This window comes from Podarcis liolepis (genome assembly GCF_965112155.1).
Source record: "Podarcis liolepis genome assembly, chromosome: 9".
In the NCBI taxonomy this organism is placed as follows: domain Eukaryota; kingdom Metazoa; phylum Chordata; class Lepidosauria; order Squamata; family Lacertidae; genus Podarcis; species Podarcis liolepis.
This window is the reverse complement of record NC_139564.1, coordinates 54,608,881-54,623,975: the sequence shown is the minus strand read 5'-3', so window position 1 is coordinate 54,623,975 and position 15,095 is coordinate 54,608,881. Positions and strand designations below refer to the sequence as shown.

Here is a 15,095-nt window from a genome sequence, read left to right as displayed (position 1 = left end):
ATCAAGCAGAATCTTCGCTTCAAATTGTGCCCACCATGTATATAAAAAAAGCCGGCGATACCAGTTTGCAGAATGAACGCACCTTTAACAATTACGCATTTTTACATTTTTTGTATGTATATATATTTTTATATCTACACCTACCTACCTCCTTTTTCTCTTCTCTTCTTTCTAATGTTAAGCCTACAGTGCCAGGGTTGACTGATTTATTGGCCAAAATGTTGATGGCTGTTGAAAGAGCAGGCATCCTTGTTTTGTAGCACCAAACAATTGTGTCCAATGACAGTCTTAATGTCATTAACCTGAACTTGATCAATGGATGGGGAATAAATAGTCGAGAGCGCACTGATAAATTTAGGGCTGTCCTACCTACCACCTCTTTTGTGTAAACTTATCACTGAGACTCACCGCTACAAAAGAAGATGGAGCTCTCACAATGGCAGTTGGCATCTCATAGCTGGCTCCTCCCACATGTTCTCCACAGTAAGTTGTGTTCTGAAGCAGTTGCCTGGTCATTCTATCTACCCGGCTTGCCAACTAGGCGCAGGCCTGGCCTCAAATTTCACTGGCACTCCAGGGCCAGGTGGCAAGGGATCACTTTTGCTGCACACAAGCAAGACAACATGCAGGTCAGAAAGATAGAATGTAATCCACTGTCATAGCAGTTCATTATGGGCAGTTCCATAGTTTAACTATGCACACTATAAGAAGAACTTTCTTTTATCTGTCTTGAATCTTCCAACATGCAGCTTCATTGCATTCTAGTGTTGCAAGAGAGGGAGAAAACTTTTTCTCTAGCTACTTGCACCATGCTGTGGAAAGTTTTAATATACTTGTATCGGGTCACCTCTTACCTTTTCTCTAAACTTAAAAGTCCAAAATGTTGCAACCTCGTAGGGGAGTTGCTTCATCCCCTTTATCATTTTGGTTGCCCTTTCTGGAACCTTTTCCAACGCCAATTTATTCCATGTGCCGTCTCACCACAAACTTGTGTAATGCCGTTTGTGATATTGGCAGCCCATCAGTTTAAAAAGTATGTCTAAACTGTATAGCACTTTGCCCCTTTAAATGTTTAAATGGTGTTTCAGCTTTTGTGCATCCCTTTAATACAAATAAGGGACGCAGGTGGTGCTGTAGTCTAAACCACAGAGCCTAGGGCTTGCTGATTAGAAGGTTGGCGGTTCGAATCCCCGCGACAGGGTGAGCTCCCGTTGCTCGATCCTTGCTCCTGCCAACCTAGCAGTTCAAAAGCACGTCAAGTGCAAGTAGATAAATAGGTACTGCTCCGGTGGGAAGGTAAAACGGCGTTTCCGTGTGCTGCTCTGGTTCGCCAGAAGCGGCTTAGTCATGCTGGCCACATGACCCAGAAGCTGTCTGTGATCAAATGCCAGCTCCCTTGGCCAATAAAGCAAGATGAGCGCCGCAACCCCAAGGCCATCCACAACTGAACTTAACGGTCAGGGGTCCCTTTACCTTTAAGACAAATGTGTGATAGTATTTATGTACATATGCAGCATAATTGCCAGGGATTTGGTGAAATTATAATTGAAGATTGCAGACAGGAATAAAAGTATGTGTGTATTTCAGATTCCTTAGCACTTTTGGGTGCAGCTCTGTGTGCATGGGAAAGAAATCAGTGAAGGCTCTTCACTCTCCCCACCAGGTCCTTGGTGTCTATAACATCAGCTGGCATGAATACAAAACAGGTTTAAAAAGGGGTTGCATATCTCCATGTATGCTTTAATCTTAGGAGAGTGAACGTATACCAGCCCCACTTCAGCAAATTCCTGTTGAAGGGGATTTATGCCACTGGTTTCAATGGGATGTTCTCACAATTAACATCAGCTAGATTGGGGCTATCAAACTGATACAGGATTCAATATCGTATGGATTTTTCAGATTTAGGTCTTAACAACTGACCGTGTGTCCTGGATTTTCCAGGCTCTCTCTTAAAGTATTAGGTGTTTCTTGGAGTCAAATATACAGTGGTACCTTGGTTCTCAAATGTAATCTGTTCCAGAAGTCCATTCGACTTCTGAAATGTTCAAAAACCAAGGTGCGGCTTCCAATTGGCGCAGGTGCCCCACAAACAATAGTCAACAGCTGCATCGGACGTTTGGCTTCTGAAAAAAGTTCGAAAACCAGAACACTTACTTCTGGGTTTTTGGTGTTTGGGAGCCGAATTGTTCAAGTACCAAGGCATTTGAGAACCAATGTTGCACTGTAGTTTGGTTTATCTTCTTCCTATAGCTTTTCATAATATGTCTTTCACCCAACTAATCAAAGCCCCAGAATGTTCCACCTTGGTCCTGAGCATTGGCTTTCCAGAACCTTGCTGCATTTTCAGCTCAGCCCAATTATAGAATTATAGCCATTTAACCTATTCCTGCCCAGCTCTACAAGCAGGACACAGAATGCTGATTGCTATAGGTGGGGGTAGAAAAACGGAGATGGAATGGAGTATCCTGGAAGAGGATATGGTTCACTGACTGGAACCCTGAACAGGAGCCCTCCACATGCAACCTTTTGTTGTATTTATAATTATCCAGGCCACACTATTTCATTTTATAACACTGCCATTGTGTCACCTAGTTGCTCTTCCACATACTTTACATGTACTACATGTTTAGTTGAAGATTCTGTGATAGTTTCTAAATCCTTTGGGATGTAAGTATTTCATCTTTAAAGCCTGTCTCAGCTTGAGTAATAGGAAACCATATCTCATCTCAAAGTAATCCAATTTCAGCATTCAGGAGAAGATTCATAAATCCTTATTAGAAGAGACAAAAGACAGGCTATTGCCTTTGCCTCTGATTTAATTTATCTTCTGTCTCAACAACATATTTTGAAACCCAACTAGAGGAATAATCTGCAATCTGCCAAGGATTCCGAATAAGTGTGAGATGCACTGCATAAAGCACTCCTGCTAATAGTAACACTTTCCAATCTCTTGCTACGCAAATAATATTTCTCCAAAGGGATATCTTGACTGAAAGTGAGAGTACTACAAAATGAGAAGTTTGTGGATTACAGCTAGTATCCACAGTTGTTTTTTGTGAAACTATGGAAACATAAACTTTAAGGACCTGGTCTTCTATTCCTCAGGCCTAGGAATGCAGTGGTCTATTCAGGAATAAGGAAGCAGATAACTGAATTCCAAGTCTCCCACCAGATGGGTCCCTGGCACTTACTTGGGGTTTAGTTTCTTTGGAATGAGGGAAGAAGGGACTGCGGTGTCTTTAGGATATATGGTTTAGTTACACATATATACAACCCGAGTCGAAGATGGAGGGGCTCGCAGCATTAACACTCCAGAGGGGTCTTGTTTCTCCCATAGTCACAGCCTTGGAGTCAAGCATAAAATCAGGCAGAGCTCTCACACTCTGACTTCTGCCTACACCCTGCTTCCAGCTTTCTCACACAACACTGGCCCTAGCTTTTGTCTACTAACTACCAGCCGGGTGAGAGAGGGGCCCCACCCATTTGCCCTCTGGCACAGAACAACTTCTTTTGTTATACTAAGGGTCTTTAACTCACAAAGAAACTTTTCCATTAGAAGAAGAAGAAGAGTTTGGATTTGATATCCCGCTTTATCACTACCCAAAGGAGTTTCAAAGCAGCTAACAATCTCCTTTCCCTTCCTCCCCCACAACAAACACTCTGTGAGGTGATTGGGGCTGAGAGACTTCAGAGAAGTGTGACTGGCCCAAGGTCACCCAGCCGCTGCATGTGGAGGAGTGGAGACACGAACCCGGTTCACCAGATTACGAGACTACCGCTCTTAACCACTACACCACACTGGCTCTTGCTGGAACCAGAACCCCAGGGATAGAAGGCACTCGAGACTCTTAATCTCAAGGTCGTGAGTTCAAGCCACACATTGGGCAAAAGATTCCTGCATTGAGGGGTTGGAATGCATGACCCTCATGGTCCCTTCGAACTCTAGGATTTCTGTGATCACGTGGTCATACGGATTAACTCCCCAAACTCACAACACTGTAACAATAAGCACTGGTGCCAGTCAAACCTTGTTTGGAGACTGTTTGGAGTCAAACCTCTTCGAGAGGATATATTTTTCCCACTTGCTGCCCTGGAATGAGTTATTGGCCCAGCCCACCTCATCCCTTTCCCCCCTACTACAAATCAAATTTCTGCCCCAAACCTTTATATGGGGGCATCCTCTTCAAGACTAGCTGACCATTAAGGTTGGAAGCAAACAAAAAAACAAAAACAAACCCCATCCAAGGTTGGCAGCAAAAATCCCACACCTCTCTGTTCATTCTCACAATCTCCTGAGTATATCATGCACCCAAACAGAGGCAGGGAGCTATCCTGGCCCTCAAAACTCACAAGACCATGGGCGACCCCATGTACATACACACATGCCTGTAACTTCTCCTCCTGCAATTTTTCTTTCACAGATGGAATATGAAGTGAGGGGGGAAAACTACAGTGGTACCTCAGGTTACAGACGCTTCAGGTTACAGACGCTTCAGGTTACAGACTTTGCTAACCCAGAAATAGTACCCCGGATTAAGAACTTTGCTTCAGGATGAGAACAGAAATCGTGTGGCGGCAGCGGGAGGCCCCATTAGCTAAAGTGGCACCTCAGGTTAAGAACAGTTTTAGGTTAAGAACAGACCTCCGGAACAAATTAAGTTCTTAACCAGAGGTACCACTGTATCATCATCCACTCCTCACCTCCAGCCTGCAGTTTACTCTTCTCTGGGACATTTTCTTCCTTCTCTGGCCTGACTCCCTCTAATTTTGGGGGCTTCAGCTTTCTGTGTCTTCCACACTGGCAGGCTCCCGGACAATCAACCTCTCCTTCTGGTACTGGCTGCAACTCTTTACAGTCCAAGTTTTTCAGCTGATCATTCTGTCCGTGGATCTCTTCAGCCTCCACTGCAGCCTGAGTATACTGCAGCTGGTCTTCAGGGTCAATCTTAACCCCTTGTAGTGGCTGATCAGGCAGGGCCCTCGGCTCCTCACATGGAGTCTCCCTTTTCTCTCCAAAGGAGCTTTTTAGCTGCCCCATTTGCTCCTGGGTGCTCCTGGTACATAGCTTTTGTCTCCTCTTCCAGACTCTTAAATTGCTGTTTCTGCTGCTCCATTTGCTGCTGGAGTATCAACCTAAGCTGTTCCTTAGCCCATCCTTCAAAGTGGCTGTGATGAGGAAGAAGGGGCAGAATTCTGATAGTACTTCTTGAGATTGTAGCCAGATTACTGTATATTGGTGATATTTTGCATTCCTTTTGCAAAAGGATCCAAATGAAGATACAGAATGGAATGACATACTAAGAGATTTTGGTATACTGCCTCCAAAAGAAGAGGTTAAGGATGAAGTTGAAGAAATGGTTTTACGTTTACAGAAAGAAGCAGAAGGTAAGTGTAGTTGTGAAAAGTATTGTCATTTATTAAAATTAAGACCCATCATTTCAGCACTGTACCAGGCAGCATAGTACAATACAGAAGTAAAGTTGTCCCTGCTTTGCAGAATAATAAAGGTTGATCTACACATTAAGAAAAGGCATATAGTTCAGCCTTCCTGGGATTGTGTTACTTGAGACGACAGATAGCAGATCTATTGTTCACCAAGACATTGTTCAAGTAATGGAAAGCTAATATGCAGTGGGAAAGATTTTATTCTAACCTAGACGTTTCCTGATTGTCCAACTTTCTACAAGCAGTGAGTTTTAAACAAACAGCCTTTATTACAATTCAAACTTGCTGCTTTGTGTCCTATCCACTGGAAGGAAAATAAATTTGCTCCTTCATCTATATGATCCTGAACCTGCATTTTAAATCAGCTGTGGAGCAGAAGAATAGGCAGATACACTTTTTCTGAATGTATATATAAACAGCCATCATTAGCATATATCTGGAAATTGCCTCTATTGAAAGCTCATCGCACAATAGCCATAAACTAGAATATTGCAAGCATGGAAGTTTCCCATTCAGGTTCCTCTGTCAGATACTCCTTTTGGAAGCAAATTCAAAATTTGTTTAATCCCAGAAATATGTGTGCTCTTCATTCCCCTCCCCCAATTCTTCTTTTAGTGAAGCCATATGAAAAAATGAACCTGAAACAACTCAAAGAAGCTGAAGATGAATTTGACGAGGAAGACAGAAAAGCAGTTGAAATGTATAGGTATGCCAAGATACTAGAAACCACTCTCAAAGCCAATACTGAGTAAGAATATTCTAAACTGGAGATTTAAGTATAGAAAAAGGACACACTTCTTATCCATATAACCCCCCAATCCCCTTTCTAAAACACCACTGCATAATTTAACTTATTTAGTTTCCCAGGGGGACTGTAATCCATGAAAGCTTCTGCTACAATAAATTTCTTTAAGATATCCCAAGTGTCTTTGTTGCTTTAACTATCTGAAACCCATTTACTACAGGATAAATAAATTTTATTTCTAACGTTGATAGAATTTCTTTTTCATGAGCCAGTAGCGCCACCTAGTGATTACCATATCCAAAGTTCCTGCATGCTGTATTCACTACTCAAAGTTGGCATATTGCTCAAATTATTTTTCTGCCCTCTCATAGGCGCCGACTCCATGGGGCTTGAGGGGGCCCGAGCCCCCTCAAAAATTCGTTTGGGGGGGCTCCGCCCCCCCAATAATCTCCGGCGCCCCTCCAGCAGAGCGCCATCGCCGCCCCTCCCCCAGCCCAAAATGCACAGGGTCGGGCTGCATGCCTCCTGCCCTCCCTCCCGAGCAAAAGCTCCACCCAATTTCCGCTCCGGAGCTGATTAATAGGCGCCGCACGCTCTCCCCTATTCGCTCACGAGGAGGCGGCGCCACTTTATTTGCATATTCATGAGCTTATTTATTATTCATGAGCTTTCCCGGGCCCCCCCAATATTTTTTATAAGTCCGCGTCCCTGTGCCCTCTTGTTATTCCTATTTCGTAACCTTGTCCATACTTATGTGGACAGGCTGCATGTGTATTTGAATAAACCGTTCCCCACATCTAACAATGCTCCTTTTTCCAAACCTGTAAGGAGCAGGAGTGATCATAGCCCGCCCACCCACTGCCAAACTTTCTCCCTGGTGTCTATTAATAATCATATGAAAAGTTATTACTTCACATGACTTTTGTTAAATTAGGAAACGGCGTTTAGAAGAACTGCAAAAAGGACAAAGATTTGGAGAACTCAGAGAAATTTCTGGAGAACAGTATGTGAAAGAAGTTACAAATGCACAAAAAGGTGTCTGTGTTGTCATCCATTTATACAGATCAAGGTAACAGTGAGGATTTCAAAAAGGGTGCTTTAAAATTTGGCAGAATAAAACTATATACATATAAAGTTAACTCTGGGTTATGGCTTGAATTGGCACCCATTCTTAATAATTTCTGACTGGTTTTCTTGAGGCAAATATCTGTACCAGATTTCTTCTAGATCTGCAGTTTAGGAACATCAATGAAAACTCCCTACGTTCATATGCTACCAGCAATTGCAATGTCCTGTCATACAGTACTAGCAAATGGGGGTTCCCTTGATAGGTAGGTCTAGCGCAGAAAGGACTGTGGGCTAGTTCACACATGGCCTAAGCCAATGTTCCTCAGCCTTGGGTCTCTAGATGAACTTGGACTACAACTCCTACCATCCCCCAGGCAGCTTCACTAGCGGTCAGAGATGATGCGAGTTGTAATCCATCAACTTATGGGGATCCAGGGTTGAAGAACTCAGGCCTAGGCTATACACATGAAAGGAGGTAGAGCCATATTGTCCAAACTTCCCCACTCTGCTGCCTTCTAGATGCTTGGGACAACCTCAATAAGCCACAGCCAGCACATGGGTCACAGGTTGCCATCCTCAGCAATAGATTCTTTGTGCATTTTGTAGGGCTGCAGTCTGGGATATATATATGTGTACCTATTGTGGGGTGCTAGGAACCTCTACATAGTAAGGGGATGCATCCTAGAATGAGCGTGAATACAAATGGCATATTGGCTTTTGTTCTGGGGCAAGAAAATGTAGCACGGCTTTACATGTATAGGATGATAGCTATGGAAACATGTCATGAATATCAGTCTCAGGCTAATGGGCTAGTGCAATGGGCTTAGAAATGTACTCAGTAAAGGGCTCAGAAATATTGGGTGCAACATGCTGAACTGAGCAGGAAAACAACTGGAGTGAAACTCAGCCATGCAGTTGAACCCAAAGTAGCATACTGCCCTTCTGATGTGAAAATGTGAGTGTGAATTTAGGTGAATGGTTGATAGTGGTTTGGTGTATGTTTTTTTTTTTTTTTAAAAAAATATAGCATTTTCTTAATTGTGCCAGAGCTTAACCATCAAACACATTTGCTCTTTTGGATTTTTAAAGCATTCCATTGTGTGTGTTAATTAATCGACACCTCAGTCTGCTGGCCACTAAGTTTCCAGAAACCAAGTTTGTGAAAGCCATTGCAAACAGCTGTATTGAAAATTACCATGACAGTTGCTTACCTACGTTGTTTGTGTATGAAAATGGAGAGATAAAGGGCAAGTTCATTGGAATCAGAGAATGTGGAGGAACACATCTTACAGTAGAAGGTAATGCTCAAAACACTTCAGCAAACTAGAGGCCAGTAGACAAAGATTTGGCTGGTTAGTGCAAATTTATGTGAACTGCAGCCTTCTTTATCTTTGCAGTTCTTAGCCATATTAATGACTCCTTTCCACCCATTCTTCATCCAAGTTTTACCTCTCTCAAGCTCTTCCTTCCCATCCTTAACCCTTCTCTCATATTGTTCTGTACCATTGCTTGTTGCAATCCCTATTTCCAAATCCTCTTCCTTTCCTGTTTGCCTAGACCTCCTGATCTGCCTGGTCCTCCTTAAGATCTATGAGCTCAACCAAACAGCAGTGGCAACTCTTTGGATTACAGCTACTGAGCCAATGGCCACTAGAGACTCTTCTGGCTGTTCTGTCTCCCAATGATGGGCATAATAGCTGAGAGATCGCCCCCAATGCTGCCACTGAATTGCTTAATGTATTGCAATATAAATTTTACAGTAAAATGTTGCAGCAGTTCATAAAAGAACATGTAAAGTGTGAAATGCTTCAATGTGGAATAACCAAGATAACTATTCACTGAATACCGTAACTTTACCGAAAAGCTTTGGCCTAAGTTCGCAACTAAAGGCAATAATTGTTTACTTAAAGACATGTATTAAATAGCTTGTTAGAAAAGACCTAGAATGGGCTGCCTTGCTATTTTTTTAGTGAAGATAACGTTAAGGTATGTCTAGGCAATTCAGGGCTAGTAATTTCTGTATACTTATTTACAAGGCTGGTTTTTAAATTACTCTAATAGTGTTGTGCTATCCAGTGTAAAATAATAACTCCCTCCCACTATATTTTAGCTAACCATTGAGTTCTATCTGTGAATACTATGTGCATGAGTTGTATCATGAAAGTAAAAATTTCATGTAGCAGCCCCTGGATTGGATGTAAGTAAAAAGGCAAACAGGTGCAGACTGAGGTTGGTGGGGCAGTGCCCCATTGATCCAAACATACTGGATCATAATACTGGGATATAAATGATTTACTGCTAAATATATTGCTACTTCAGTTTGTCTCAACAGACTTTGTTATTTCAGAACTTGAGTGGAAACTAGCAGAGGTTGGTGCTCTAAAAACCGACTTGGAAGAAAACCCCAAGAAGGAAGTTGTGGATATGATGACATCTTCACTTAGAAATGCCTCCATAAATGATGTTTAGACAAACATTAACAGGACATGTAAAGACACAAACACCGCTTGAGCAGAAGAACACTTGAAGAAGCACCTGGCATTTCCGCGTTTACGTTTGGCTGGATTACTGCTTAAATCAACACTGCTTAGGAATAGGAATAAGTAAATAAAAACAGCACAAATGCAACCCACTTGCTGTATTCACACTCAGAACTTATTTTCTGCTCCATTCCAGAGCTCTGTGTGTACTTAGACATTAGCCCAACTATCTGCCAAGGGGGCTTATTTCCTAAAAAGTGTGTTCAATATTGCAGCCGTCACTCATTTGTTCATAAGTCATCTTTCCAGTGAGAGATTTGTGGCTCTCACTGTCACACAAAGGACAAATGAATCAAGGTACTGTAAAAGTATTGTAAAAAAACAGATACTGGCCTTTAAAAGCTCTGATATCCACCTGAAAACAGAATTTGGTTTCTAATTATAATACTGGTATTCATGAAATAAACTTGGATACTATGGTTCTTCCAACCTCCTTATCAAGCAAAAATGTGCTTTTACTCTCTGAGATGCTGGCTCCTAATCAAATCATTCTTTAGCTTGTGGGTCAAGCCAGAAAATGAGAGAATATGAGAAGCTAGAACTCAGAACCTCTACTATGGGTCTGGAAAGTCCCAACCCTGAAAGCATGTACAGAACACATGTAGGAGCACCAGGTCACTAGTGTTGGGAATTATTGTTTATGGGTTTGTAAAAAGCGGAACTGGACTCAACAGAGGGAAATAGCTTCAAAAGATCACTGCCTGTATCCTTGGCCATGCCATAGTGAGCACCCAAAACCATGTGGGAAAGTATTGTGCAGACACACAGTTTGGTTAGAGTTGACCCATTGAAATCAATGGGTATTAAATCCACTGATTTAAATGGATCTACTCTTATGAGGTAGCTGGATATCAGCCAGTATTTTTAGTGCTGGGCATTGTACAAAGAAATAGAAATAGCACAGGCCTGCCTGCTGGCTTACATTCTAGGTCATATCTTGTTAATACATGCAGGGCTGTGAGACTCATTCAGATTAAATCAAGTTTAAGAAGCAACAGAACATATTGTCTGAGAAAATAGTCTCAAGGTATTGAAAAAAAGATTGGCCGAGTATTTATAGTGCCTTTGTTCTTTGTTAATTTTTGAAATTTGCTAATACATGAGAAGGGTGAAGTGAGTTTCACAACCACACCAACAGCAGTTATACTAGTAGTTGTTCAAAAACACTCATAGTTATTTCTCCTGAGAACTGGATTATTAAAAATATTAATAAAAAATATTAGCTGATCCAGAGATCAGTAATTAACCCCAAATTCTGAAAGCCTGTGTTGTACATGCACTGTTCTGTTAGCACCTTAGAGGTTTGTGTATACCCTATTCATTCCTAGCTAGATAAAACACATGCAGGAGAATGATGAAGCAGTACACTTCGTGGTGTGTGTGTTTAATAGGGATCATTTGGCAAAGAGAGATTGTGGGGCACCTTCTCTGCACAACAATTGTGAGCTTTGCATTTCTTAGCAGGAGCTTACTGATTCCTACTATAACTGATCTCCCCAGAGCAGACAAACACCAACTCAAAAATCTGAATTTATTAAAAACAATAATTTCTTGCTTAATGAACATTTACACATCTATTTATTTATGCATTAAAATATATCTCTGCCGTATATTCTCAAGTAAGAGAATTTGCCTGCATCAGCTTCAGTCAAGTAATTTGCTACAGCACAGCACATAATTAACCTACGCCAGTGTGGTGTAGTGGTTAAGAGCGGTAGTCATGTAATCTGGGTAACCGGGTTCGCGTCTCCGCTCCTCCACATGCAGCTGCTGGGTGACCTTGGGCCAGTCACACTTCTGTGAAGTCTCTCAGCCCCACTCACCTCACAGAGTGTTTGTTGTGGGGGAGGAAGGGAAAGGAGATTGTTAGCCGCTTTGAGACTCCTGAAGGGGAGTGAAAGGCGGGATATCAAATCCAAACTCTTCTTCTTCTTCTTCTAAATAGAATGGTTTCATAGTGTAGGTGATGAATGAAATAAAAGGCGAAGTCATTTGTGAGTTGCACACTCACAAAAACTGCAGAAAACTGAGCACAGTTTCAAGCTTTTATTCAGGAGTAACCTCTTTTTAAGAATGAAGCAGTGACGACTAAAAATATTGATGGAGGTGTGTGAAGACTGCAGAAAGAGCTGAGAAGAATCTTAATAGCTGTTACTCATAGTCACAGGAAGGCACTTCATACTGAACCATTACCTAAGTATATAGGCCTACATTTGCACTTGTTCATCTGCTGTTACCCTTACTCTTCCCCCTTTTACTCGCAAACCACTTGGGGAAAGCAATCCTGCCTCACTCACTACAAACACAGGTATGAGTATTGTCAGGGAACTGCCATCGGCTCAGAGGCGAGAAATAGAAGGGCAGTTGTGTTACAGGGAGCCTCCGAAAATCTTGCGAAGCAGTTCCTCCTCCGGAGAGGAGGAAAGCCCCACCTCCAGTGGAGAAGAGGTGCAAGGACCAGAGGATGCTAGTGAGAGCCTAAACACCACTCCTGAGCAAGCCGGAGAGGAGGGAAGCACGCCCTTGCCATCACCCATCCTGCGCAGTACTCTGGGGCGCAGGGAGGGGCGGAAACGGTTGGGGGTAACAAAACTTTTATGTTGGGGGAGGTACAAAAAAAGACCACCCCCAAATAAAGCCTGTAAAACACAGGTCGGAGTTGTGCCTGCTTACTCTCGAGCAACCGCAACAGCACCTGACAAGTATTCTGAAAGGAATATGACAATAAAGATTACTACAAGATAATTTTTAAATGAATGAATAGTTTGAGGAGCATTGGTGCGGCAGTGTGCCTCGCTTTGGAAAAACAGGCAGGCATGGCCCAGATCAGTTTCTGGGATGGATTATAGCTCAATGAATGTAAACGTGCCACCCATCTTTCTTTTTAAAGAGGAAGTGGATTTCATGAGGATCCTTCTGTTTCATTTCTTAATGTGGCATGTTCTGCTGTGAATGAAGCTCTACACACTATGGCAAGATGTGATTGAAACAAGCCTAAATGAAGAATGACACATGAAACAAAAATATTTGATGACTGGGTGGTTCATTGAGTGGTAAGATATCCAGGCAGGGGAACTAAGAGACCAATTTAACTGAACGTTTACATTGCTGACTAGCAATTTGCACCTACAGGAACTCTGTTTGAGGGGCCCTGTCCCACTCTATTTGTCCAAAACCCTGCATCTTCTTGGCAAAGTAATATTGCATGAAGAATGCACTCATTTCCACAAGAGCTAAAGCCCTACAGACCCTCTCAGGTGTGAAGAGCTGTAGGGTTAGATAGTTCTGCTGCCCTCGGGAATTCAAGGTGACTGCATGATGGCCTGGGAGATGCCATTCTCTGTGGCAGCCCCTAAGTTGTGGGATTCCCTCCCACAGCATTAAGCATACAGTGCTGATAGCACACTGCTTTACCCTGGCCTTTGACACCTGAAATCTGTCTTATCAGGAACCACTCTATTCCTGAGACTGTAGCTCGTTTTCAGAATGTTTAATATTGAATTTAAAATGGTTGTAACCTGCCCTGGGACCTGCTGGTGAACAGCAGATAATAAATATAATAATATTAATAAATGGCAACTTTTTCTGGAAAACATCTTGGAGCATACCAACAGTTTATTTAATTCAATGTATTTGTGCTACTCTATACAATAATGAAAGTAGCAAAACAATCTTGTACACGCCTATCCAAAAGTAAGTCCTATTTAATTCAACAGGGCCTGTTCCCAGCAGGAGTATGATTACACTGTGAAGGAGAAAAGTTTGTCATTAAAAAGCATGATTTTTTTCTTTTCCGAGTCAGTTCGTTGAGAATATTATGGTATTCTATCTTCTTCTGTGTGCTCTTGGCTTCCAGTCATATGTGTCCTTTGCATCTGGCCTTTCTATTGCACAACACGTGGAGTTATTAGTATATTTAAAATATGAGGGTTTGTCAAGATTAAATGGCCTTGATATGGCTTTCTTCCCCTAGATAAGTTTGAAAATGTGTCCCTAGATCAAGTACAACCACCAGTTCTTTTCCCCTTGTGCAAATTGTATTTACACATATTAAGGCTTTGTCTCAGCAGGTGATAAGAACTAACAATACTATTATTCAATACTTTGCTTCCCTCGTGAAATCAAAATGAAATGTTTTCTCAAGCAGCTCCCAGAACAGTGAACACACCCCCTAATTGCAACTGCAGAATAACCCAGTTAATATTGCCTTTTGAAATTCCATATTTCCCTTTGTCCAACAATTGTTTATAAAATTATTCCTATTCCACCATTTTGGATATAGCCTACACAAGGAGGCTCACCATATCATAAAAAGGAACTAATAGAACCAAAAATAATAAAGGCAACAATAAATAAACAGGCCAGTTAAAACAATTATTAAGTTACATATGGAATTCTCACTGTACCTGTCTGCTGCAGCTTTGGGTCTATAAAGGAATCTGTGGGTATCCTTAAAGTCACTTCCCATAGATGAGCAAAGTACTTAACATGGTGTTTTAATTCTATGCATATTTTAGCCCATTGCTACCCTACATCTTTGAGGGACGCAGGTGGCGCTGTGGGTTAAACCACTGAGCCTAGGGCTTGCCGATCAGAAGGTCAGCGGGTCGAATCCCTGCGACGGGGTGAGCACGTCAAAGTGCAAGTAGATAAATAGGTACCACTACAGCGGGAAGGTAAATGGTGTTTCCGTGCACTGCTCTGGTTCACCAGAAGCAGCTTAGTCATGTTGGCTACATGACCCGGAAGCTGTACACCGGCTCCCTCAGCCAGTAAAGCGAGATGAGCGCCGCAACTCCAGAGTCATTCGTGACTGGACCTAACAGTCAGGGGTACCTTTACCTTACTGAATTCTTACTTGAGTTGAAATCAATTTCTTCCCATCCCAGATTAAACCTTCTGGTTTAATTAAAAAGCTACAGTAGTTATGTATATGTTGGTCTTTACACTACTTTTTGTAAACCTTTAACGGCAAAGCTTTTCTACAAAAGGGCATGCTCTTTCTTGGCGTTTGTTTATACAGCTTACATATCCAACCAATTCTATGTGAAACTAAAACTGTTTTACGGCTCACCTAGTAAGTTGCTTGGCAACCTCCATTACAAAACTTATATAGATAAGATAAATGGCATACACTGGGCATTAATTACCTCAAGTCATGTGTACAGTAGTATTAACACATTCTACAAGGGCTAAATTGTTACCAGTGATATATTTACAAGACCTAATGCTTGAACAAGGTATGTCAACTGTGCTTTATTTCTCTGCTGATCTTTCACATAAAGGGAAGAAAATTT

At 42.0% G+C, this 15,095-nt stretch overlaps 2 protein-coding genes across 17 annotated transcripts in view; one reads left to right on the top strand and one right to left on the bottom strand.

Moving 5' to 3' along the window:
- The window catches only part of EXOC1L (exocyst complex component 1 like), a gene marked incomplete at its 5' end in the record, with an annotated part of 109,280 nt that overhangs the window by 91,167 nt on the left and 3,018 nt on the right, over positions 1-15,095 (bottom strand). For 4 of the 16 annotated variants that reach the window (XR_014515849.1, XR_014515850.1, XR_014515851.1 and 1 more), the window contains one exon: positions 409-537. The exons of 4 other annotated variants lie outside the window; for them this stretch is intronic. 8 more of the 16 variants (XR_014515843.1, XR_014515846.1, XR_014515847.1 and 5 more) reach the window with 4 other exon arrangements.
- On the top strand, positions 499-9,890 carry PDCL2 (phosducin like 2). Its single transcript, XM_083460114.1, has 6 exons — positions 499-629; positions 5,265-5,385; positions 6,061-6,151; positions 7,125-7,259; positions 8,348-8,556; positions 9,606-9,890. The coding sequence occupies exons 1-6, from the start codon at positions 624-626 to the stop codon at positions 9,725-9,727; spliced, it is 684 nt and encodes a 227-aa protein (XP_083316240.1). The 5' UTR covers positions 499-623; the 3' UTR covers positions 9,728-9,890.

What these genes read in the sequence shown, in the direction of transcription:
- PDCL2 (XM_083460114.1), top strand. An exon ending in TTTACAGAAAGAAGCAGAAG is followed by an intron (nt 5,386 to 6,060) that starts GTAAGTGTAGTT and finishes TTCTTCTTTTAG; the next exon opens with TGAAGCCATATGAAAAAATG. An exon ending in ATCCATTTATACAGATCAAG is followed by an intron (nt 7,260 to 8,347) that starts GTAACAGTGAGG and finishes GGATTTTTAAAG; the next exon opens with CATTCCATTGTGTGTGTTAA.